The sequence below is a fragment of the Crocodylus siamensis genome, chromosome 6 (assembly GCF_052110815.1).
Source record: "Crocodylus siamensis isolate JL-2025a chromosome 6, ASM5211081v1, whole genome shotgun sequence".
In the NCBI taxonomy this organism is placed as follows: Eukaryota; Metazoa; Chordata; order Crocodylia; family Crocodylidae; genus Crocodylus; species Crocodylus siamensis.
Window position 1 is genome coordinate 54,074,396 of NC_143400.1, and position 25,944 is coordinate 54,100,339.

Below are 25,944 nucleotides of genomic sequence, written 5' to 3' on the forward strand. Positions count from 1 at the left end.
ATTTCTTTTTAACTTGTCTTTTGAATTATCCAGCACTTCCCCCTTCACTGGGTCACCTCCAAACCATCCCAAAACAATTCTTCTGAGTTTTCTTCTGGGTCACTGATAAAAATATTAAACAGTTTAAATCAGAGAACTGATCCCTGTGGGACTCTCATAGAAACATCCACTCAGTGTTCATTCCCTGCTAACAATCACAGTTTGTAGCCTGATAGCCAGTTTTTAATGAGTGAGATATGTAGTATGTTGGTTTTGTATCCTGCTCATTTCTTAAAAGAGAACAATCTTCACTGAAGGTTTTATCAATAGGATAGACAAACACCTGCCAGGCATGGTCTGCTTATCCTGCCTCAGATGAGGGGATCAAGTAAATGACCCCTTGAAGTTTCCCTGAGCAGGTCCAAGAAAGTCAATGGCTAGATTCTTTTCCACCCATTTGGCATCCAAGGGCAAAATTCTGTTTTGCTGCTAAGTGGCTTGTTTGCAACTTTTGGCCATCTGAGCCATGGAACAACATTTGGATTCCCCCACGTAACAGCCTGCATTCTAGTCGGATGCCTAAAATTCTTGCGTATCTATATTCTGACCCTGTGCAAAAGCTTGCTCTGTTCTGCACTCAGAAGTGATTCAGTACACCCTTGGAAGCACCTCACTCTATTTACGCTCTTCTGAGTCAGTTCAGGCATAGATGTGAAAAAGCATTGTGCAAAACCTTCAAGTTGCAGACACCTAAAAACCCACCTGTTTGCTCCATGTTGCACTATGCAGTCACTAGAAACATGGCATCAGCAGCACTGGGGCAGAGTGTAGACTTCTTCACATGGTACTCTGCTGCCTCTCAGTGGGGCTGGAATACACAGACATGCACGTAGTATTTGGAAATCCTTCCAGTGGGCGTCCTTGTTAGGAAAAGCCCGTTGGAAGGCATGACTCAGAATCCTGCACAGGAAGGAGTATGTGGCTAGGAGTGGAAGGAGGAAAAACCTGGTGGATTGATGGTAGTAACCCTCAGCATTGTAGTTCTTTCCTTCTATAAAAACAGCCTACATGTGTACAGTAATCAGCTTTTCCCACCCCTCTATCACTGTCATCACTCCACGTATCACTAACCGTTCTGATCCTCTTCACTGCCAAATCCTTTCTGAAATCACTTTCCCCCTTGTACCAACATATCCATATTGGACAGGAGGGCAGACTGGGCCTACTAGCAATGAGCGATTCATTCATTTTTGGAGCACTGTGTGCACTTAAAGCAAGATCCCCTCCCGTTTACATTGCCACAACTTGTCCTTGCTACTGAAATGTAGTCCAGAATAGTGCCATGACTTACCATAGCATTTAGGAAGTGTTGAGTAGAATGCCTAAATAGCTTTGGTATTTAGGAGCCAGAACAATACCCCATTTCCTGCATCAGAGTTAGGCTTCCTCTTGCTTGCTCTCTGCCTGGTCTCATGATTCTTTGCCTGTGATTGAGGGGTGGCACTGGGAACCCAGGTGTCCCATGTCCTGGATAAGTGCTCTGATGAGGTGAGGAGGCAGCTGCAGTCATAGATGCGTACTTGCTTGGGTGGATAGTCCTGCTAAGATAGTTGTCTTACATGGTCAGGGAAAAGTGGAATTCCAGCCAGACAGGCTGAAACGTTTCCTTCGAGTTTTCATTCTTCACAAAGTTCTTGCTTCCTTATTTGTGCAGTAATGATGGTAACTATACAGTGACCTTCATTAATCTAAAAATAGTTTAATGTTAGATTTTTACAACTCAAGTAAATCAGTAGACAATGTTTCATTTTGAAAATATGCTTGTTCTGTTTCTGCAGATCATTTGAAGAGGACTATGAAACAGATGAACTTCTATTGCCCTCTGAAACTGGAGACAAGTTGGAAAAATTAGTTATCTCAGACCTTTCACCATAGGAAAATGGAAAATGTAACCTGTGTCTGTCTGTCAATATTTAAATGGAGAGTGGTCAGTCCTTAGACACATAGGGATTTTTTTTTTTTAAAAAAAATCCTTTTCTTTGAAGCAATGCATTTTATTTTGTACACTGTACTTCAAGATCCCTTTTTCTCCTTCATGTATAACTGCCATAAGGTTATTTCTATAAAGAGGCTTTTTGCAATGTGTTATTGTGCACGCTCATTAAATATGGTGACTGCACTTTGTTTCCTTTATGACTTACCATACAGTCTGTAAGGGCCTCCCATGTGCAATAACTGTCCAGCAGAACAGCTGCATACACAATGGTCTCAAGTCATTACCAGCATAGTTTACTACAGCTCCGTGCTGTACCCGTTATTCTGTACCGTTACTTTACCAGAAGTGACAGGGACACAAGCAATGCCAACTGAAGCTGGTTTGAATGAACATCTAAAATGTTCCTTTAATCCTTGTTCAAGGTGCAAGTAGTTCTGTTGGGTTTTTTTTGGTTTGTTTTATTCAAATAGTGTCAAAATCTGTTAATTCTGGAAACTGAGACTATAGAGATCAAGGCAACTTCTTGTGCTGTGCACTGCACGTCAGAGACCCAGATCAAAGACTCTTCGTTGTTAAACGTTTTTCTCATTGTACAAGATTCTCCAGAGCTATCAGATTACTTCAGCCCTCAGGCAAAAAACTGCATTATGGTGGAGTTAAATATAAACACCTCTGCACTTTCTCCAATGCCAGGGTCAAATATCAACAAGGCCAGGATACAGTCCTTGAAGCTGTTCTCCAACGTGATGTCCACAAAAAAATCTGCGCTACAGGTGCCACTTTCTGTGCTACCCTGTGTCGTCTCCTTCCTCATGCTCTTCTCATCTGTCACATGCACCTATCATCTACATGTAGATGGCGAACTGCTCAGTGCACTATCTCTATGGTACCTGCCATAATGAGCACTGTAGTACAACTGGTAATAGATCAAGAGCAAATATGAGTTAGCTGGGTAAACACACTGCAGGGTGTTCTAATCATCCCAAAGGCAAACAAACTGAAGAAATTCTGAGTAAAGGTTACAGTTGAAGCAAATCCTCAGTATGGTGCGAGGGGGATAGTGGAGAGGGGCCAGGAGGGCTGTGGCATGATGGGGCAGGTCTGTGCAGGCTTAGCAGAGATGGCATTGGCTTCTATTTATCCGAAAGCATCCTTGGAATGGACAGCAGTCCTTTAGGCTGCCAGAAGGTAGAAAGGAACTTGTGTTTGATCTCTGCAAGGGGCAGCACGGAGCTACAGTCCAGCTGGTAACAAGATGAAGTGGTGGCCATTTTGAAAGACAGCAATTCTTATTTCTCTGAAGAAGGGTATTCATTCATCAGTCCCTGCAGACTAGAAACTTCCAGTTGTGAATAAATAAGTGAAGAAATGTACAATTAAGCCCAAATATTTGCTTCCAAAAAATAAACCATCTGTATGGGAGTAGGACAAGGCTAGGTTTTGTATAGACAAGCAATGTTCATGCAGAGACAAACAAGAACACAAAAAGCCCCCCAACATAGGGTGCTAGGTTTATTAATGAAGGGATCTTTTACCTTTAATGAAGGGATTTACTTGCAAAACTTCTGGAAATATGTTCTGTCCTCAGGAAGAAGATGCTGTAATTCCGATGCATGTCACTGTTCACACAAAGAGAATTCCTGCTTGATTCAACTAATCCTTCACAAAGGCATCTTGAGCAATGACTCTCCAAGTAGATGACAACACTCATGGTCTGAGCTAACAAGCCTATCCAGCCACTGGCATGGAAATTGTCCCTCTAAAGTGAAGGTAGAATAGTACAGTGTACTGACTCTCCAATGCATTGGTTTGTGGACAAGGAAAACCCCCATCTAAAGGGGTCCAGAGATACATGGACCTAAACTACTACAAACTGGGGGAGTTAAGTTAGCCGAACAAGTTGCTAAACTGTAGCTGTAATTCTCCACATGCCATAACTCACATAATTACTATCATAATAATTGGCATAGCTGTGGACTACTTCTGGAAGTCCACTTTAGTAAGAACATGAGGTAATTAAGCCTTAGACCATCCTTGCATGGTAGGGACCATCCCTATATCACCACCACCTCTGGTCAGATTATTTTGTTCAAGGCCCTAACCTAAAGGACATAGTATCGAAGGCCAAATTAAAAAGCCAGGTGTAGCAGCCCAGTGTTCACAACTGTTCTTGTTACTTGAAGATACACAATGGTTACTTTGAGATCACCATTTCCTTCACATATTCCTTCCCTTTGTAAGGGGAAGGGTGCAATTCAAGCTGAAAAACATTTTTAAAACCATAAATGAAAGAAAACAAAACAATGGGGTGTTCATGAAATGACAACTATGTTGGACGGGGTGAAGAACTTTTCCACAAACCTTTCCTATTACGGTGTTGTTCAATATTCTTTTTTGAGAATTGACATTAGCTATTGATTGGCCCTGTAGTTGCTTCCATAGTTTCATAGTAGGGTCGGAAGGGACCTGAGCAGATCATCGAGTCCAACCCCCTGCTATGGCAGAAAAGAGTACTGGGGTCAAATGACCCCAGCAAGGTGTACATCTAGCCGCCTCTTAAAGACCCCCAGGGTAGGAGCCGGCACCACTTCACTTGGAAGTTGGTTCCAGATCCTAGCAACCCTGACAGTGAAGTAGCGCCTCCTGATATCTAGCCTAAATCTACCCTCTGCCAGGTTGTGGCCATTACTTCTAGTCACTCCTGGCAATGCTCGGGGGAACAGGGACTCCCCCAATGCGGTTCAGGTCCCATAGCCTCTCCCCGTAGGGCCTGCCCTGCTGCCCTGATCATGTGGGTGGCCCTCCTCTGGACCCTCTCCATGTTGTCCACATCCCTCCTGAAGTGCGGCACCCAGAACTGGATGCAGTACTCGAGCTGTGGCCTGACCAGTGTCGCACAGAGGGGGAGGATCACCTCCTTGGACCTGCATGAGATGCATCTGTGGATGCGTGACAAGATGTGGTTGGCCTTCCTGACCGCATCCCCACACTGCCGGCCCATGTTCGTTTTGGCATCAATGACGACTCCAAGATCCTTTTCTGTTTCTGTACTGACGAGAAGGGAGTTCCCCAGCCTGTAGGTATGCTGCTGGTTCTTCCTCCCTGCAGGTGCAGCACCTTGTGCTTGTCAGTGTTGAAACCCATCCTGTTCTCATCTATCCACCCCTGTAACCTGTCTAGGTCTGACTGCAGCCTATTCCTCCTGTCTAGCATGCCCACATCCCCCCCACATCTTAGTGTCATCAGCAAATTTGAACCGGGTGCTTTTTACCCCCTCATCCAAGTCAGATGAAGATGACGGCCCACACTGTTCAACAATTTCATCTGTGACTAGACAGTGACTTCACTGGACCTAGACGGGTTACAGGGGTGGGCGGATGAGAATTGGATGGGATTCAACACTGACAAGTGCAAGGTGCTGCACCTGGGGAGGAAGAACCAGCACCATACCTACAGGCTGGGGAACTCCCTTCTTGTCAGAGTGAAGCATTACTAGGGCACTTGTAAGAACATGTTCACATGTATGGAAGACTGACAAGGAACCTGCTGTATGCTGGAACAAGATCCTTTTCAATCATTCAGCCTCTCATGCTATAGAGACTCCATACTTGCACAGTTCCTATACACACACAATGCAGGAAACAATACATTAGCCTCTCATTGAGGCCTCTAGATGCTGCTGTAACTGGTAAAATGCACAAACTACATGCAACATTCAGCTCCAACCTTCCTAGACAGGACTTTCTCAAGGCTTCTGCCAGAGCCATGCCAACCCTCATTTATGTCCAGATGGGGAATCAAGTCACCTACCTGAGTGAGGTTGCAATGATCCAATGAACTCTTTCCCAACTGGATGAATACCTGCAAAGAGAGAGAGTTTCCAGCTATAATTTCTACTAGTCTGGCAAGTATGTCCCTGGAAAGCCACATTGAAGGAACTGCTTGCGTTTGCTCTTCCCCCCACAAATTCATGTCCCAGCAAACATGGTACAACCTTTCCCTTCCACTTTCTCATACTTTTTAGGCATATGCCTATCAACCTCCTAGACGGCCCCAGGCCTGAACCACCCCAACTGAAGCAGCTCTCTCAACTTTCTACTCGCAGAAAGGCTACAACAAAGGAGTCTAGTGCAACAACGGCTGTGCCTTCAACACATATCACCATGTCAGGGTGCATCCCATTTCCAGGAGGCTGGCTACCATTTTCTTCTATTCATCTGCACACTGCAACTGCCTCCTCTGATCACATTTCCGTGGTGTTGCCAATACCACTCCCTGAAAAGAGCAGACCTGTGCATGCCCTGAAAAGCAAACCAGAGAAGAGAAAGATGGCTTGGAGGAATGAGCGCAAGATGGAAATAATCAGGTTTCCAGGTCTGATCCTGGCTCTGCTACTATGCAAGACCCTCTTTGTTACAATTTCACTTTCTGTAAACTGGAGATAAATACTCAGTTCCCTCCCCCAAGGTTGCTTTATAGTGCTAAGTTGTCTAAATAACACTATAGCGGCTTATGTTTTACTATTGAGGCAAATGGCTTCCCATTGTTGTGTGCGACAGGGCTTTTTGGTTGTGGTCTCAGTGAAATCAAACACCCCCTAAAGTCAGAGGCTCCTTTAGAGTTTAGATGACCTCTAAAGATCCACTTCCAACTCTTGGCTTTCCCTCTGCTAATTTTTCAGTCCATTTGATAGAACAACTATCAGGACTGGGCTGTAGAAGTCATCTCAACCAGCATGTCATCTTCAGTACACTGCTCAGTCTCTATTACTGCAGGCAACTGGTAGGAGCACACCCATCTGCTGGCAAGGACACTGGCTATTTAAATATTGTACTAAACATTGTATCAATACATTTTTTCACTGTCCAAGATTTTAGCTTGATGAACTAAGTCACCCAGTCATTGGAAGGGGCACATCAGCACCTCCAAAGAAAGAATTGACTACATGCTGCTATCAGTGGTGCTCTTATGAAATTCCTAGCTACGTCAGGATTGCAGTAACCCTTCCTGGGGGTGTGAAATCCCGCTGCTAAGTCATCTGCTAATGGAGTGAAATGGAAAACCGAGGACTCTCCAACCAAGCAACATGGCTACCTGCTCAAAAATACAAGTGCTTCAGGTCATCAGCCCATCTCTTCAGGAATGGTAAAACACTGGTGCTTGATGAGTCTCCAATACAAATGCTCTTTCAATTGCCACTGATGTTCTTCTTATGCTGTAGTCTGGACCACCAGCTGCTGCTTGTTCTTTCTTCTGTTCTACTGTTTAATTCAGGATCTATTTCTCCCCACACACCTGTTGCAAAGGGGCTTCAACTTCCTATTTCATGCTAATGCCATTTTGGCTGGTGCCTTTCCTGTGAAACAGTCCTCCCCCACTATTTGGAATCCACACTAACCTTGCTAGAGTTGGACTTTAAGAGTGACAAGAGAGAGTTTTCTTCAACCCTTCTCCCACCACTCAGTAGCCCTTCTTGTTTCTTCCTCAGGACTGCCCAGCCCAAAACACAAATTCATCTCTCCCAAAAAATCTGCTTTCCCCCTTCATATCAAGGTGATATGAGTCACCTACCTTGCGGTCAGCAGAATCCACTTACCTTTTTCCTAGCAGGATCAACATATAGTAACAAAGTGTTTCAAGGCAAAGTTTGCCAGCCTGTGGTAACTCTCTTGGAAACCATTAACATGATTTTAAACCAGTGCAGATCTGTGGCCTTTAATCCAACACTGACATCCCCCATTGCTTTCTCTTCCTCACACATTTGAAAACTGTAATTATATTATACACAGAAAAAATATTTTATCCAACCTTTGTAATCAGATGCCATTTTAATAACTCTTATGGCATAGGTTTCCTGTGCTGGCATGATAAAAATTTAGTGGCAGATGACTTTTTATATAGGAAGTTGCACCTAAAATCATAACCAAGTGGGCTAACCTAAGAGTGCACAAAGTTCACATCTACACATACAATTAACACTATTTGGCTTCACTGCACAGTAAGTTTACTACCAAGTAGACTAATTTCCTACACAATAAGTGCCTGCATGTTTAGATAGTGATGCTTTACTGTGCAGTAGATTTGTTTACTGTGCAGTAAAGTGTCTCATGTAGACAGCCAAAATGCTCTAGAGGGCAGCACGTCTTTTAGGACACTGGAATCCAGAACTTGGAGAAGAGGACTGTAGCCAGGACTGCTGCCCAGCTCAATTCCCAACATTAGTCAAGCTGACAACATTTTGTTTCACATTGCTTTTGCTCTTATCAGAAATTAATGAAAAATTTCAACATCATAAATATCTATTTCTGGTTTTCCCCAGGTCTTGACATGCTACAAATCACCCCACTCCTTTGTCTTGGTTTCAAATCCAACTTAAGTAAATTGAATTCATTTTGCCCACTTAGTAGACTCAAGAAATATAAGTAAAATTCAGTTTTGAAACTTGAATCACACCACAGAAACATGAACTTATTGACCTTTCTATTCTCCTTAGTTGGTTTGCTTTTGTCTTGCAAAATCTAAAGTCCTTTCCCCTTAGAAACAAACAGTCTTGATTCTATTTTGATACATGGCAGGCAACTATCAATCCTCTGAATCTTAAATGTACACAGAAGAGGTCTAGTCAGATGCCTGATGAATCTGCTTGTATGGAGTCCTGCAACTATCACATCAAGACCTTTGACGCATATGCCCGGGAAAGAGTATGGAGGAGTGCAGACTGCCCAAGATCTACCATCTCCGTTTAGACCACCAAAACAGAATCCAAAGGCCAGACCGAATCCAGACATTCGGTGCCTTGATGGTTGTAGCTTCTGCCAGAGAGCAACAGATAAAAACTGCCTAATGCCTTGGCGAGGGGGCGCTTGCCAGGGTGATGTCCCTTAACCTTTGTCCAACCAAAGAGTACCCACTGGGTAGTGGGGGCTAGGATTTTGACTGCCCTATACTCACCTCACTCTGGAGGTTGCAACACTGTGGTATTTTATAGGAGCTACCCTGCCATGAGTAGCCCCACCGCGTTGCCACCAGGCCATCCAGTCAGACGCAGTTTATGGTCATACCTAGGATACACACTTTGTAAATTATTGTGCATTTTACTGTGTAAAAGAGGAGACATGGTTAAGTACAAGCAAACTGTGACTCTAATCAATGTCAGCATGATCTTTTTTCTCTTAGGCAACAGTAGTATTTCTACATGACAGTTTTCTTTGGGAAAAAATGCAGGCAGCCACTCCAACACAGACTTGTATTTTCTTTTGTTTGCCACTGTGTGGCGGTATTGTAAAATTTGCTACTTGAACTAGATTGCATGCAGTCTGAGTCTTGCAGCTGGCATAGAAAACACCTTGGCTTATTAAATGACTTCAGAGAACTGGCTAGGCCAACTGAATGGGATATTCCAGGAGGCAATTCAACAGACAATACTTATAAAAATAAAGGCCCAAAAAGATCACCCAAATGCCACTGCAAATGGTATAACTTTTAGCATGCTGTATTAAATCACGTCTTAAATGAAAGCAGAATACTGTTAAAAAAAATCATATTTCAATGATGCTTGTACGGTAAAGGTTTACTTATGTATTGTAGCCTAAGTCAATAAAAGTTACAAGGAGTACAAGAGTCATTATGAGAGGTTCTGAAATGTGTTAGGAATGGTAGTTTGAAGATGACTTATGCTGTCTTGGTTCTACCTTTTCCGTCTTGTGGGGGGGGGAGGGGGGAGCTATTTTTTTCTTTTGCAAATAAAGAACTTTGATTTTAAGAGTAACTTGGTTCCCTGTGCTATCACAGCATTATTGCTCACATCATTCCTTCCTGTTGCCCTAAAATTATCTTCCTCAGTATCATTCAGTTAACAAGAGAACTGGAATTGAAAGCTATGGATGATGTTATTGCCCACAGCATAAAGTTCACATTATTTAATCCCATGTGCAAAGACTTAACATATTTCTATTTTGTATCTGTGACTCCAATTTCCCTTCTTTGATTGGCAATGTCAAGATGTTGTCAGACTTGCAGTACCCATTTGATTCTTCTTCCCGTTGCTATTTTTTTTACCACTTAAATATGGGACAGATTCCTAATGCAAATTAGGCTTTCCACAGTATTTCATTATAATAATCGTTCTTTAAAACTCAGAGCTGTGAAAGCACTTGGAAGCCACTCAGAATTATTGTACCTAAATAACAGAATATCACAAGGTGCAGTAACTTACTTTCCTGACCTACTCTCTTGGCATCACCTAAAATTAGATAGATGTACTCTGGGCCAGGGAACTCTCATCTTTAAAGCGATACACCTAGTTTTGACACCATAAAAATAATGGATTGAAAAACCCCAAATGGATGTGCTCATGTTTTAGTTGAAATTGGTCGTCAAAACTTTCTTTCAGACTAAAACAGAAGTTATGTAGGTTTGGTGCAATTCTTTTGCAAGAGACTGAAGAGGATCCTCATGTGTTACACATGATGCTTTTGTTTTCCATGTCTACAATGTTTTCAGGCTTTACTTTGAGACGTGCAAGTCGTATATCAATATCCAAGCCTCAGGCATGTTGGGGGGCTTTTGCTTTTTATGGCTTTGAAGCAGGGGTGTCAGACATGGTTCCCAGGCCAGATCTGACCCGCGGAGCTACACTCTCTCCGGATTGCAACAAAATCCTTTGACGTGCATCTCCTTATTTCCTTCTCTTAAACTGTCTTATGGTTTCAGCAATCAGCAACCGTGTTGTAGCGCCAGCCATACCTGGTTTCTATCAGCAGGTTTTTCAGATTTACATGGTTTTAGTTGGAAGATATGGGATACTTCTAGCAACTCTTCTTGGCACAATAAATATAGCCATTCCACAGCACTTGACACTAGGACATTCTTGCCTTTAACTCCCTTCCACAAGATCCTGATGAGTCCAGATGTACCTTTTTTGCACAGGCCTCTCTTGAAACTGCATTTAGTTTTTAGTACTGCATGGTTTGAAATCCAACATCTATACATATAGCCCTGTCTATGGAGTGTCCAATAGACATGTAGGAATTTTCTGCCATGCAGCAGCTGGGGTGAATTTGAAGTACCCAACATGAATTATTGTTAGATCCAGCCAGGAACAGGGACACCGCCTACGGAAAACTGCAGAAAACCTTATTTGGATGAGATGAGGTCAGCACCAATTCACTAACGGTTTCAGGGGTTTTCCTGATGTTTATCAGACAAACAGCAATTTCATTTTTTTTGCACAGGGGTGTTTTATTAGGTAAAATAAAATAAGAAGCCTTAATTCTATATGAATGGGAGACTGGTATATTGGAAAGGTTTTCCCATCTACTTCTTGAAAAAGGGTTCCTTGTATGAGTGATATGGGTACGAATACAATATTAACTCTGTGAGATGTATGGATTTTTGTGGGTAACATCTTTTAGTGGACCAACTGCCTGGCTGGGATAAACTTTCAAATGCAAGACATTCTCCATCAGGTCCCATGAAGTCCAATAAAAGATACCCACAAAAATCCATGCCTCTGGCATATTTCCTATACCATCATAGTGACAACATCACTCCAACACTATCAAAATATATCAATTCTGTAACATATAAATGGCTCCTTTCCAGAAGAAACCTTATGCATTCCTGAACAAACTAGAAAAGTTACTTCTGTAGCATTTAAAAAAAAGATATTTAATTTTTCAGTCTTTGGAGCACATGCTCATCTAGGAAGTAGCTCACATCATAACAACTAGCTCCTTCACCAGCTGCATTTTGTTTGAGGCAATTCTAACATTAAAAAAAAAAAAAAGGAAAAATGTTTACAAGATAACTAACTTAACTTTGGGGGATTTAGAGGAGAGGGGAACCAGCACATGCTTCCTAATTCGCTAGAAGCCCTTCTGTTCTAGGCTATATTAACACTATCTTCAAAATTTCCTACTACGGCATGACCCACATGGGACAACTCCACCAGTGGCAGCAACTGTGGAATTCGTTAGCATAGGCAGGCAACAAAATTGCGAAGACCACTTAAATTACTATTCTGATTGTTTTAAAGGGTCCCAAAAAGATAGAACTATGGTAACCATTTCACTGCAGTTTTCTCTTTGCCAACCTCAGTCTGATCCTATAGTCAACATATTTATCAACAACCAGAGAAGTAAAAACCCCCTAATTTTATGTAATTACAAAAACACAAATAATCCTCTACTACAGATTTAAAATATTCAAACAATGAATAAAATGTATGCCACACCGATTCCCTCAGTAGTTACAAAATAGAATTAGAAAACTAATATTTATTAATCAATTTAAATTTTAATATACATTTCAAGAACGTGGCAGCATAAAAGGAAGCTTGTTTAAAAAAACAACCTGAATTTACCATTTGCAATGTTACATTAACCATCAGGGCTCCCCTATCAATGGTTCCAAAACACTTCAACTATATCTCCAAGTATTAGAACCATATTTAATGTAGCAGTAAAATTAAAATAAAAAATTCCAAATGACTCCACATTTAGGGAGCAGTGGGTACCCATGTATGTCATTTAGAGGCCTAGTAAATGTACTAGCAACAATCTCAGCAAAACTTAATAGCTTTGCAAAGTGTTCGGAAACTAGCCATGCTACTCAGTCTCACTTTAATAAAATCCATTAGTGATTTTTTTTTTTTTTTTTTATACATATAGTGGAATAACAAACAGATTTACATTACTAGGTCAAACCACCAAAAGGTAGAAAACGGCAGGAACTTCTTGGTCAACACAAAATCACATACAAATTTAACTAAATACGTTTTTAATAGGACATCGTGAAACCTTAAGGAAGATAAGAACACAGAATTCAGGTCCTTGGGTTGGCAAATAAAGACAAGAATACTATGAAGCATTTTCCACCATTTACTCATTATCAAAAATATTTTTCAACTCTTCTTGCAAAACAAAAAACAAAAAAGTACAGACTGGACACATACATCACATTTTTCTTCCTATGGCTTTAACCCCCCACCCCCACCCTGCCCCACCCTACAAAAATGACAGGGGAAAAAAACAAACCAAAAACCAACAAAAAATAATAATAAAAAAAAAATATGACCACATTCACAAAAAATGACACCATGGTACACTACGAAACAAAGGGAGGTGTCATTTAATTATTGACCAAAGGATTTTTGCATCTTGCTTAGACAGGTGAATAACCGTCATTGTAGGTGCTTTGTGCCAAATCAAAAAGATACCTAACATTATGTCATAATACATAGGAAATGGCATGTAATGAATTAAAAAAGATGGCAACCATCAAGGATTTTGAAAAATTCTACTGCTAATTTTTCTTTAGACATGCTGTTAAAATAGGAAGTCCTTTTGTATTCAAGTCAGCCAATGTTTTATCGCATCACTTAAGAGATTAGACACCCCTCTCTGCTTCCCTCCCTGAAGAAGTTTGACAAAGAATAGTTAAAAATGCAAACAAAAAAAGCCAGTCAAGATGCTGTCAGGTGCTCTACATGGAGAGCAGCAATCTTCTTAATCTACCCCTATTTTCAGGTATTAACTTGAAAATAAATAATTTTGCACAAAAAGTTTACATTTATAGAGGCGTTTAGCCACACCTACTCTTGCAATGTCCCGTTGTGAACAGAATACTTACCTGGTGTTGAAACCATCCCAAAGCCCCAGTATCCAGAGTGGAACCAGCATGCTTTTTCTAATGGCTAATAAAATCAATTTTACCCTGTATCCCCCAACTTCTGTCTGGACTGAGGGGCAATGGGACATTTTCCTGGTGTGGAGATCCCAAATACATCACAATTAAACACCGTTAACCTCCTTTATAACTGAGCCAAGGAAGAAAGGAACCAATGGTGGTAAATGCTGTATAAACCTGGATGTATTATGGGCAGTAACTATTGGAACAAAAAAAAACTAACCCAGAGCAGATGCACCTTTTTTGCTATATTCTCCTCTCAAGGTATGGCAAACAGGTGCCAATGAAAGCAGTAGGAACTACATGGGTGTGTGCTTGTAAGATCTGAACCTTCTTCATACATGTTATTTCCCCAAAATGAACAGTAACAGGTAAAAGGAGTTAGGAACAAAAAGTTAAAATATACCTGTGACAATCTAGAAAGTTCTTCGGAGAAAAAGTGAATAAAGCTACTACACCAAGGCTTATGTATTGGAGAATTTTGAGTGACACTAGAGTAATGTTTGGAACCCAGTTGACAGAATTTCCAACCTGCTGCTCAGAAATTAGTTTTACTGATTTTTAGATAACTATGATCTAGATAACCAATTCTCATGATCAGAAGTGAGATGTTGTCATTCAATGACTGCATTCATTCCTCAGCTTAACGCTGTTTTCTACAGAAACAGGATGTGATTTTCTAGCAACACTGACTCCCTAAGTAATCAAGAATTACTTCTGTACATTATAAACTAGCCCAACTTTGACAGACTGCCTAGACTCCACTTCTTTCCATTTAGTTGGAAGCTTTGATTGTGCACAAAGCACGAACTGGTACAATGAGGTTAATGTTTTTCCTCACCAAAAATCATTTTGTATTAAAATCATTTACATCAGCAGTTGATCTCAAACTATGAGGTGCTGTAAGAACTAAGGACAGTTTTAGGGTAACTCCTCCGTTATCTGCAAACTATTTCCCAGACACTAACACACATAACATAGCAATGAAAAACACTTGATACAAGTGATCTAATCGCAGGAGCTCCGGCAAGTTAAACAGAACCATAGCTGCCTTAAAACTGTAGCAGTTCCCCTACTAAGGGCAGGGAAAAGACAGAAAATGATTTAACAGTCATATCTCATGTCTATAGCTTCATCCAAACTTTTATCATCGTGTGTACTGGCAGCTAAATATGTAGTTACTGGTGACCCTGTCACATTAATTACACTGGTGCTTGTGCTGGCGTTCCGCACAGCAATGCTTGTCACATTAATGCCCAAAGTAAGCCTAGTCTGCTCCAAGGCCTTTTCTGGCACTGCAAATGCCTCCAGCTTCTTTTCCCCATTAGCCATGTATGAGTTTTGGCAACCACGGCATATGCAGTCTAAGCAGGCTTTACGGTTCGAGTAACAAGGGCAGCGTTGGCCACGGCATGTAAGAACACTTGGATTTTGGGTGGCACGACCACATTTACACCCCTTCTTTTCTTGCGGCTTCTTGTACACAGTTTTTGTTGGACTTCCTGGCATAACATTACTGCTAGGAACCTTTTCCTTTGCTTTGTCTTTTGTTTTCAGCATTCCTGGTTTGGCTTTCGGGTGGGATTTCTTGGGGGGATGTTCGAGGTTCTTTTTCAGGCTCTTGTTGGACAGGAGTACAGTTTTACTGATTTTGGGAGTTGTGCCTCCATTGGGAACAGTTGCTACAGGCTGCAAAGACATTTTATTTTCCTGTTTCACTGTTACAGGAGCTGATGCTCCCAAGGTTGGGCCACAGAGGATGCTGGAAATTGGGAGGGGTTGAACCTTTTCACTGTCACTTTCTGATCGGGATCGCTTCCTGTTTAATTTAACTACCTTAGGTGTTGCTGCTGTGCATGAGATCCCATGAGGTGAAGCACCTGTTGACATGAAAACACTATGGCTAAGAGATGGGGGGGAAAGCTGCAGAAAAGGACTGGCTTCCAAACTGGGCTGCAAATTAGAAGCACAGACTTCAGTGTTCGAAACAGTTTCTAAGCTCCGGAGCACTTCCTCAACACTCAGCAAGAGAGAGCCACCAGGTTTTATATCTTCCGTGAAACTGCAGATGTCAATGCCTGTTGTACACAAGTCACTGGTCGGCACTGTATCGCACACAGGCTGCAGGCTGCTTGAGAGATCTTCAGTTTTTATATACTCTCCAGCACTGCATACATCAATCGTATTCGCATGTTCAGGAGAAGGAATATTAACTCCAAGTTTATCAACCGAAAGCCCGTTACAGTTGGGCAACCCATTGATAACAGAACCCCTAATATCAATATTGTGTGTGCTTTCAGATATTGAAGAAAAACCAGCTTGAGGGTCATTTGTATGTTCTGAGGTTGTAGGAACTGGGGAATGTGTCACACCCAAAGCATCAGAAGTCTTTTCTGTGTCTTCGTGGAGTGGTGATCCATCTTTGAGCAAAGCCAAAAGATCAGAACAGTCCACTGCTTGTATTATGTCTCGTGCCAAGGGAGTTTGTGTTATGTACTCGCACAGTTTTTTATAGCAGTTCACTAGAATGCTTAGCTGCTTATTTTCCTCAAACTGTTCATAGTCTTTGCACCAACTACAGGATGGTTTCATCATCATCTTCTTGCCTTTACAAGTTTTGCAGACATAATGTTGACACGTGGAGTTGGTGGGAGCAATGGGGTCTTGGAGCAAGTTTCCTAAGGGGGGGGGGAAAAAAAAAAGTTAGAGAGACCAGGTGCTACACGCTGCCAGGATAAAAATAAGAGGATCTTCCTACTGACAAAGCTCTAGAAATCACATGAACAGCATTCAATCCTAAAGTCAAGTCTGGAAAACACTGTGGCTGTGTGAACAACATGAAATGTCAGAGGGCTTGTTAACTGCTGCTGTATTCACAGTCTTCAAGGAGTACTGTAGTAAAAAACTATTTCTCTATTTCAAAGAGAAAAAAAATAAGACTGAGAACTAATGTACTGTGATATTGTCAACTTAATCTTCAGAGTACATCAGCACATCCCCCTTCTACACTGTCTTTACCTCAACATAGCAACATAATAAATAACATTATTATATATTAGCCAAGAGATTTATTCAGACTCACAACATCATAGAAAAGTAGGACTGGAGGACCTCCGGCAATCATACGGTCCAAAGTTCTGCTGAAGGGAGGATTGTCCCTACCTATTCAATACAAGTGGTTGTCTAGCCCAGTAGTGCTTATCTTATGGGCCAAAGGCCAGAAACCACCAATTAAGTGACAGGATCCAACCTGAAACACAGGGAAGAAGTTCAGCCCAGTGTGTCCTGTACCCTGTCCTGGACCATGTCACTGATCCCTTCTAGAGATTCCCCTGCTTTCTCCCTCCCCTCACCCTGACATAAGCATCCGCCTGCCTCCCCCGCTCCACTTCCTCCCTACTACTGGAGGGGTGTGGTGGCCTGTTCCCAACCAAATCCTCTATGAGACTGAGTTCCATTGGTTGAACTATTCTTAAAATGACACAAGCAATGCTCTTACACTACTACCAAAAATGTTGTCCCAAAACACCAAGAACACCCTAATCTGCCACAGGCAAAGCAGTGGGTTGAAGGCACTCTCAATGTCTTTCCACTGCAAGACAGGAAGTGGCTGTTAAAAAACTCTTGAGAGACAGGGAAGAGGACCATGCTCCTGCTACAAAGAAAAGCAAAACCTCTAACCCCTCACTATGAGGTAAAATTCTTTTCTGATCCCAAACAGGGCAATTGGTCTGATCCTGAACAGAGGGTCCTGCCCCTAACCAGAAACCTCTGGGATTTTTTAGCTCCAACAGGAGCGTGGCAATACCTCAGTTAAAATTCCCACCTCAGGATGTAGCCAATGCCTCTTAGGAAAAAGAGAGAGAAAAAAAAAGATACCTGTAGCAAGAAGAGAATGAAAAATTTCTGGACCATCACAGTTACATCACATCACTTTCACACTACCTTTACACAAAAAGGACAATCCAGCAGAGAAACCAATTATCTTTGAAAGTGTCACCCAGGTACCTTGCAGTAACCTACAATACAAGAACCCCTCACCCCTGTGACCCTGGTGGTCACCTGCCACCCCACACTGGAACTGATTAGAACACAGGTCAAATACATGGCCCAAGGGTCGCGTTGGTCCCACGGAGCCCAATTATCCAAACTCCAGTGCTGCCCCTGCTTTAAATTAACTCAGACCGGTTCCAGGGACAGGGCCTGGGATGCATGCCACACACCTCAGCTAGAGCAGCATGCCATGTGCAGCACAGGTCAGGTTTCAGACTGGCTGCTCCAGGATGTATGCTACATGTAGCACAGATCCTGGAGCAGCCACTGGATCCAGCATGGGGGGAACAGGGGCCAGGGTCATTAATCTAGCCTGCTGGAGGAGGGGGCAGATGAGATGACATCCCTGGATTGGAAGAATCATCAATTACAGCCATACTCAGACAAAGATCAGACACTGAGAGAAACATTCCCAGCCCCTCCGCTCCTGTCTTTCAAACAGCCCCCTAACCTCCCAATCCATCATCATTCAGAAGCCAGATCAACTCATCAACATCAGAAAACTCTTCATCAACAGACAAAAGGGACACAGCCTTGCCTTAACAATAGATGCTTAACCTGTCAACCCAGACATCACCACTAAAACAATCATCCCCCACTCCTCCCCCCAACACACAATGAACCAATGAACTCAGCAGAATTCAGATCCTACACATCTTTCCCAAAACATGATAGCTGATCCAATGCACCAAATATCCATGGGCAGGCAAGGGTCTTTGAGTAGATGTCCTTAGGCAAACATGGCTACAACCAACAACCCCTCAAGTACCCATGGTAACTACTGGGTGAAAATGAACAGCAACTGCATGCCACAGTGAACTCACAGGAAGACTACAAAGGACGGAGACACACAAATGCCAAGAGAAGAATATTTTTCATGTCACAGCCACTTGCTTTCTGACTTCACTATCCTTGCGCTCACGGGAAACCTACCGAACACCTTTAAAATACAAGTTTGGGAACAAAAAATCATAAACTGGCTGGACGCTAAGAACCAAGGACTGAACAATAACTTTATGGTAAACTATTATTTCCCCGATTCCTGAAATTTTGTTCACTCTTTTCCCTTTTGATAAGTCTTGATCTCCCATTAATCAATTTTTTCTGCTGCTGTCTGCCTGCTATCCCTGGGTGTTGCTCCCCCCTCCAATTTCACAGCCCTATCCACTGTTTTAATCATCACTGTGCTTGCTGCTTTTCTCAGAACTGATAAGAATGCCTTACATTCAAAAGCTTACCTAGTTTTATCTTAATCATGCAGTTGGTCCAATAAAAGAGATCACCCACAAAAATCCTTGCCTCCAGCATAATTCCTGGACCATCACAGCTATCGCTCTCCAATACTGTACTACTAAAAGCACAGTATTCACAATCCTCCTGTTTAAAAAGTTTTACTCATCCAGTAGAACTAGAAAAAAGTCATCTGTCAGTGACTAGGCACACATCTTCAAGAATGCACTGCAGAGGTTTAACTTATAAAACAAGCCAAAAAATGGAATTTATCCATGTGAATTTTTACAAATACCTCAGAGATCATTTGCAAAAACTGAAAAGGAAATCAATGACTAGTATGGACGGGTGACTTCTGCCAGGACAGGAGACACAAGGCCCTAACATACCCTGAGAATCACAGATAAACTCTACTATCTACCCTCAGGTGGACAAACATTAGAGAATAGCTATTTGAAAGCATTAATATTTCAAAGCACTCAAGAAGCAAACAGAAGAAACAGATCTCCCAGATCTTGCTCATGGAAGGAAAAAGCAATTGATACTGGAATCAAAATCACTGGATGTACTTGGTAACATAGTCTGAGAAATTTGGGATTCACATAACATTTGGAGACCTGAAGACATGATTAAAACATAAGTCCCCACCCAGTTAGTGGTCAGAAAAGGGTAAACAGCACATAACTAAAATAGAGGGGGGGGCAAGGGTCCATATGGGAGCATGTGGGGTTTGTGGGGAGAGCGTGGGGGAGGATTGTGAAGTGGTGTGGGTAGGTGTTGATATGGGAATGTCTGGGGTTTGTGGAGGCGTGGGCCCCGGCCACACTCCCCTCTCCAGCACAGCCCCTGAGGAACGTGCCCCCCCCACCACAGCCCCCTGCCCCAGCACAGCCCCCTGCCTGCTACATGCCCTGCTTCCCTGCCACCCTGCACACAGCTCCCAGGCCTCAGGCACTCCTGGCCACAGCAGGCAGAGCCCACCTAACAGCATGTACCTTTAGTAGAGGCTGCACAGAGCTGGCCCAGCCCAGCCTGCTGGCACGTGCCTTCACGCCGGACTGGGCTGGCTCCATGCTAGCACATGAGGCTCATGGCACTGCAGGCAGGAGCTATATGCAGGCCCTAGGATTCGCTGGAGCCACATGCCACTGCTGGCTGTGCCCAGCCAGAGCTCCGAGGGCCCACTGTCTGCTGCTGCTGCCACCATGGCAGAGGCTGTACACCATAGGGTGGGGGGGCCCACAGTCACCCACAAACCCCACACACACTCCCATGCCCACCCCCAACTCCTGCAGGCAGGAGCTCCCCTTCCCCTCACCAGCTACACCATGGGGAATTACGCAATACTACATGATTATTTGCAGTTAGATGTTTTATATGCAAAATTACGCAGGCACATAATTACATAATTCCCTGAGGTGTAAATAGTTACATTTCTTTATATTCTGGTCATCATTTTCTCAGAAAGATTTTCCTACCTGTAAATTAAGTTTCAGAGATTCCCCTTATTAGTCTGGATTTCTGTCTGACGGACTGATCAATCATCCAAGCTGAAAGCAGCTTTTCCCTGATGGAAAGTTATGACAGGATGAGTCTAGCAGTCTAACTGATAAGTTGTGACCCACAAACACAAAATAATACAATTTAAAGGTAGCCATGAAAGGGAACCTAAAGAATACCAACTCCCATATATTAACATGAAGTGTATGTATTAAATATATACACATATATTTAAAAATAATGGCAGATTAGTCATAAAGGAGATTTTAACTGATTAAAAGAAATCCTACAAATAGTATAAGAAACTATTTTCAGATTATCCTTATTTCAGCATGGACAGATGCCTGAAATAAGTCTCTCTCTTACAATTCTTTCTTTGGCACTCATCTATGAATGAACAAGCAGCCCAAGAGAAAATATGGGGAGGGATAGATGAGAAATTAGCCCCAAGGCACCAAGCCTTAACGGTGATCCAAAGTGCTGAACTATAGGTGGTGTTAGGGGTGCAAAGGCACAGGTGTGCTGCAAAAACAGGCTGGTAGAGATGGACTACGCATAGACACCAGTCTCTGAACTTCAGTTTCTCTGGCATTGGTATGTGTGCTCCTACATGCAGAGCCGTCAAAACACACTGAGGCATTATGTTTCTGAGATGCCCTGGGGCTGCCAAATTCTCAGATAAGGTGGTCCACTGAGGAACTGTAACAGTGAGGACTCAGCTGTCACAACCTCTTACTTGAAAAGTCAGTTCATGGAAGTGTTCTGGGACACAGATATGTACTAAGGATATGGGGCACCCTAAAATGCCAATTGCTTTTTTGTACAAAGGCATAAGGAATGACCCCAGGTGCCAAGGCACAGTGGAGCTCCAAGGAGCACTGGAATAAGTGCCAAGACACAGGTAAAGCATACCAGGTGACAGCTACCCCAAGATCTTAAGACAGGCACCAAAGGTAAGACTTTGCATAACTCACCTGGCTCACCAGGCCCAACATGTTTAACACCCATGCCTTAAGGTAATATCATTTCACATTATTTTTACATATCCTGGGTGAACCCAGTTTGTGTTATGCTTTTAAATGAATTGTGCCATCCCCAAAAATGAGTCAGACAGACCTAATGACCACACCAAATGAGAGCATTTCAGTTTTGTCGGATGAGTACTATGAATACTGTTTAAAGTCACTAGGAAAGGCCACATGATCACTGACACGTCACACAACTATCTTGAACAAAACCTAGATTTTGCTATATCATCTTGCATTACTAATCATTTATGGATGGAAAAGGGGTACAATAATTATTACTACCGGAGAACAAACGCAAAGGAGAAACACGGGACAGAAATAACACTCCCATGTCTAAGCCTATTACAGTATCTCAAATACTATAGTTTAATGTTGCCATTATGGTTTGGAGGATAGGTTCGAGTGCACACTTAAGCAAATTTGCACATGGCACCAAGATGAGTTGAGTCCAGACACCTGGGAGGATAGGATTAGGATTCAGAATGACCTTGATAAACAGAAATGGTTTTGAAATCAATCAGAGGAAATTTAATAGGGACAAGTGCAAAGTCCTGCCCTTGGGGCAGAACAATCACATGCACAAATACTAGCTGGGGAATGACTGTCTTGGCTTTAGTACTGAAGAAAAGGACTTGAGGGATACAGTGGACCATAATCTAAACATGAATCATTTCTGGAAGTTCTTAACAGCAGGTCAGACCAACACTAGTTTAGAATGGTTTAGACAGAGATGATTTGTCTTGAAAAGCAAGATGGACTAGATTGGGGGACCAACCTTTTGGCAGGTGTGCCACAAATTAGCCCCACACCCTCCCGTAGCACCACTCTGGTTCATTTCCCCTGCCTGATCTGTTCTTTCTGCTTCCTTCCCTGTGCTTCCTGCCCCATCTACTACTTTGATTTCTGCTCCCTCCCCAATCCACCATGTGCCACATACAGAGGCCATCCATGCCACTTGTGATAGGCTGGACTAGGGTGGACAGTTATTAGGGCCCACAGAGTTCTGATGAGATCTCACCGGCTCAGCACTCCCTCCCCATCCCCCATGCACACAAATCATCAAAACTCCTTGGGAGCAGGGCAAGAGAGGCCAGGATCACAGGGTGGAGTTGCAGGGCAGTGACAGCACACAACCAGGGCCTGGGCCCAGGGCAATCGCGATCTTCTGCACACACATCCCTGAGATAGGTGCAACTTCCATAGGCTGGTATGTGTAGGGAGCGGATCATGGCTCTGCCCTAGGCCCTGGCCCAGTGCTCTAACTGCCCCAAGACCTCAGGTCTGACTCCTTGCCTGCTCAGCCATGGGCTCTGCCCATGTGGCTCTTGGGCTGTCTCCACTGAGACTCCAAGATCGAGGGGCAGGGACAGTTCAGAGCCCTGGTTCTGTGGCCAGGGATGTGCAGAGAATGGGCCCAGAGCAGACCCATGACAGAATCATACAAAATGAGGATTGGAAAGGACCTCAGGAAGGCACATCTAGTCCAACCCCTGCTCAGAGCACAACCAGCCTCAACTAGATCATCCCAGCATTTTGGTTGCTTTACTAGCCGCAGCATCACATTGCAGGCTCATGTTCATCGTGTGGTCAATGATGACCCCCAAGTCTCTTTCTTCTGTAGTGCTAACCAGCGTAGCACTGCTGAGCCTATAAGGATACTGCAGGTTTTTCCTCCCAAGGTGGAAAACCCTGTATTTTTTCAGTGTTAAACCAGGTTCTTGTCTGCCCATTTGCTGAGCCTGTCCAGGTAAGCCTGGATCGCCCTCCTGTCTTCTGGTGTGGATGCTTTGACCCAAAGTTTGATATCATCGGCAAACTTGGCCAGTCCACTTTTGTGGGACTTGCCCTACGAACACACACATCCCCCCCCCTTTCTCACTGCCTACAGTCCCTGCCAACCTGGGCTCTGCATTTCTGCTGCTCCTGGCCCTGGGGAAACAATGCAGGCCCTATGCTCCCACTTGCTGCCATTTCCCCCCTCCTGTCTGCCATTGCTACCCTTCTCTTCCTGCTTTCCTACCTTCTTGCCCACTGCCACCACTTCCCTATCCCCTGCTCTAGCACCACACGATTCCTAGTTGCACAGCCAAGACCACAGGATGCTGCAGGAGCACCACATGGAGCCAGCTGAGAACTGCAAAGGCCGGGCCAGGTAGGGCTGGCTTCTGCTGAGTCCCGTGGTGCCAGCGATGCAGTCGGGATCCATGTGGCGCAGAAGCGGCCAGGGGGCAGGCGGCAGGGTAAGAAGTGTCAGTGATGGGTGGGAAAATGGCAGTGGCTGGGGGGTGGAGTGGTGGCATGGTGTGGGCAAGCAATAGATGGAGAGGAGCACAGGGCCCATGCTGGTGCCTCAGGCTGGCAGGGGCCCAGGGCATGGTGACAGGAGCATGGGACCCAGGCTGGCAGGAGTTCTATGGAGCTGAACTGGCTCCCTCCTCTCTCTGCTGGCGCAGCCTGGCCCACCCCTGTTCTAGTCTCTTTTACCTTCAGTGAGTGAATGTATTTGTGATTAGATCTGTCAACATTTATATGAACCAGCACTATAAATCTGCAAAAGCTAAAACAAATTTGTCAGAGTGAAAGTTGTATTCACCTTCACTCCAACATTTCAAGTTCTACAAAAGCCCTAACTGCCTATAATTCCCTCTATTAATGCTTCATCTTTGCTTACAGTCTCTTGACCTTTCCACCTTGCCATTTACTGAACTCCTGGTGACTACAGCTACATGTAGTAACCACAGAAGCAGGTTTACTGAGGAAGGTTGGGGGGGGGGGGGGGAGGGGGAGGAGAGAAGGAGTCCACATTATGATTATTTTTGAAGTTCAAGGAATTGGAGCAGCACTCTTAGGGAAGTCCCTGGATATGTAAATTGTTTTTCAAGGCGTCAAAATATGGTGCAGGCCAAATACAAATACCTGTAGATGGAATGGAATTTTTTGTGATAGGCTTCCAACAATGGCATACCTAATACAATTCCCAATATCATGGGCAACTTGGCATTCCCAGTGCCATTTGGCATTCCCAACAAACATTAAATTCATCACCATCAAGCCAGAAGTACAGCATAAGTAATTGCACAATAAAAGATGAGCGATACACAATCTTTTGGGAAAGTGCAAGATCAAGAGATTGGAATTCTTAACAATTTCTGAAATCTTACTGAATGATGAAATCACCACAGATCTTAGCCCAGTGGAGCAATCTTTAACTACTGTTCAGAATTCTTTTCAAAACAATAACATGCATTGCTAAATAACACATTTTCATTACCTAAAATATTAGTCTTGAAATAACTTTCTTACATTATTTCATGGATATCACCAAAAACTTTGACCCCAGTTCTGGGCTTATTTAAGCATGTTTTCAGACTTTTGCAGATTTAGAAAGACAAAAGTTTCAGTTCAGTTCATAATCTCTCTACATTTTGAATGTTACTCTCAAGCAGAAACACTAGATTTCTAAAAAAAGTAATACTTAAGATTCTAGAACACAAGAGTGTGACAAGTCCTGCCACATTATGGAATACTCATCATAATTTCTGGACAACTATATATTCTGCACATCACATATGAAGGAAAACCATCCATGAATAAACGATATGGTTCCACCTATAATAGGCAGAAAAAAGCACACTGGCAATACAGGCAGACACTGAAAGACTGAAGTGGGAAAAGGGTCATACTTTTGGAAAAAAAATGAGGTTAGTGAAAACAAAAATCATTAATCTAAATTGCTTAAGAAAGTGGGGAAACACCATGAACACATACTGTAGTCCTCCAATATAGGAGCTGTACCAATGAATTAGTTTAAAAAAATCAGTTTGACCTGAAATCTGCCAGATGTATTAATAGAGAGAATTTTTAAATTTAAACTTTCTATTTAACATCAAACAACAAAAAAGTGTGAAATTTACTGTTGCTAAGTTTTTCAGCCTTTCACCTGAAAATATTTACAACTTTTCAAAGAAACTCATGCACTTTGAACAGATAAATTGTATTTAACAAAGTTACTAACACTTTTGATATTGATTCAAATACAGCATATATAGCTCTTCCATTCAGGCTGTATGGTTTTCTTGTTGACAACTAGAACATATTCAGAAACCTTTTAATAAAGTAAGGGCTTTGAGATTAAAATACTTTAAATTCACTGTTAGGGCATGGAGGGACAGATCTCATTCTACATCATAGGTGTTTAAATGGACTCAGACGTGATCCTATTCCACTGTCTAAATCACTAAAAATTCATTAATGCATCTACTTTTGTAACATGTTATCATCCTAGCGTTAAAACTAAATTGCAAAAAATCAGCAAGGAGGAGAAGAATCCACCCAACCTTTTGTATCAATGGTTTTTCAGGGATTTGAGCAGGGTAAAAGAGGATTCCACTCAGGTACATAATAAGGGGAACAGGACCTTGCCTTGAATAATTTTGTTCTAAATAACAAGGGCCCATCCTGTTTTTCCAG

At 42.8% G+C, this 25,944-nt stretch overlaps 2 protein-coding genes across 6 annotated transcripts in view; one reads left to right on the top strand and one right to left on the bottom strand.

Annotated features, from left to right (window-relative positions):
- Positions 1-2,158, top strand: part of PPP2R3A (protein phosphatase 2 regulatory subunit B''alpha) — an 82,124-nt gene extending 79,966 nt beyond the window's left edge. For all 4 annotated transcript variants that reach the window (XM_090055506.1, XM_090055504.1, XM_090055503.1 and 1 more), the window contains one exon: positions 1,818-2,158. In XM_090055506.1, coding sequence (XP_089911632.1) covers positions 1,818-1,914 — 97 coding nt within the window. In that variant the 3' untranslated portion in view covers positions 1,915-2,158. The remainder of the gene's footprint in view (positions 1-1,817) is intronic.
- A 147-nt stretch (positions 2,159-2,305) lies between these two features.
- The window catches only part of MSL2 (MSL complex subunit 2), a 32,779-nt gene continuing 9,140 nt past the window's right edge, over positions 2,306-25,944 (bottom strand). The window contains exons 2-3 of one of the 2 annotated variants that reach the window (XM_090055508.1): positions 5,786-5,836; positions 2,306-3,594 (exon numbers count right to left, since the gene is read on the bottom strand). In XM_090055508.1, the coding sequence (XP_089911634.1) occupies positions 3,560-3,594; positions 5,786-5,836 (86 nt within the window). In that variant the 3' untranslated portion in view covers positions 2,306-3,559. Of the gene's footprint in view, positions 3,595-5,785; positions 5,837-11,371; positions 16,342-25,944 lie in introns of those variants that run through there. The other variant, XM_090055507.1, reaches the window with a different exon arrangement.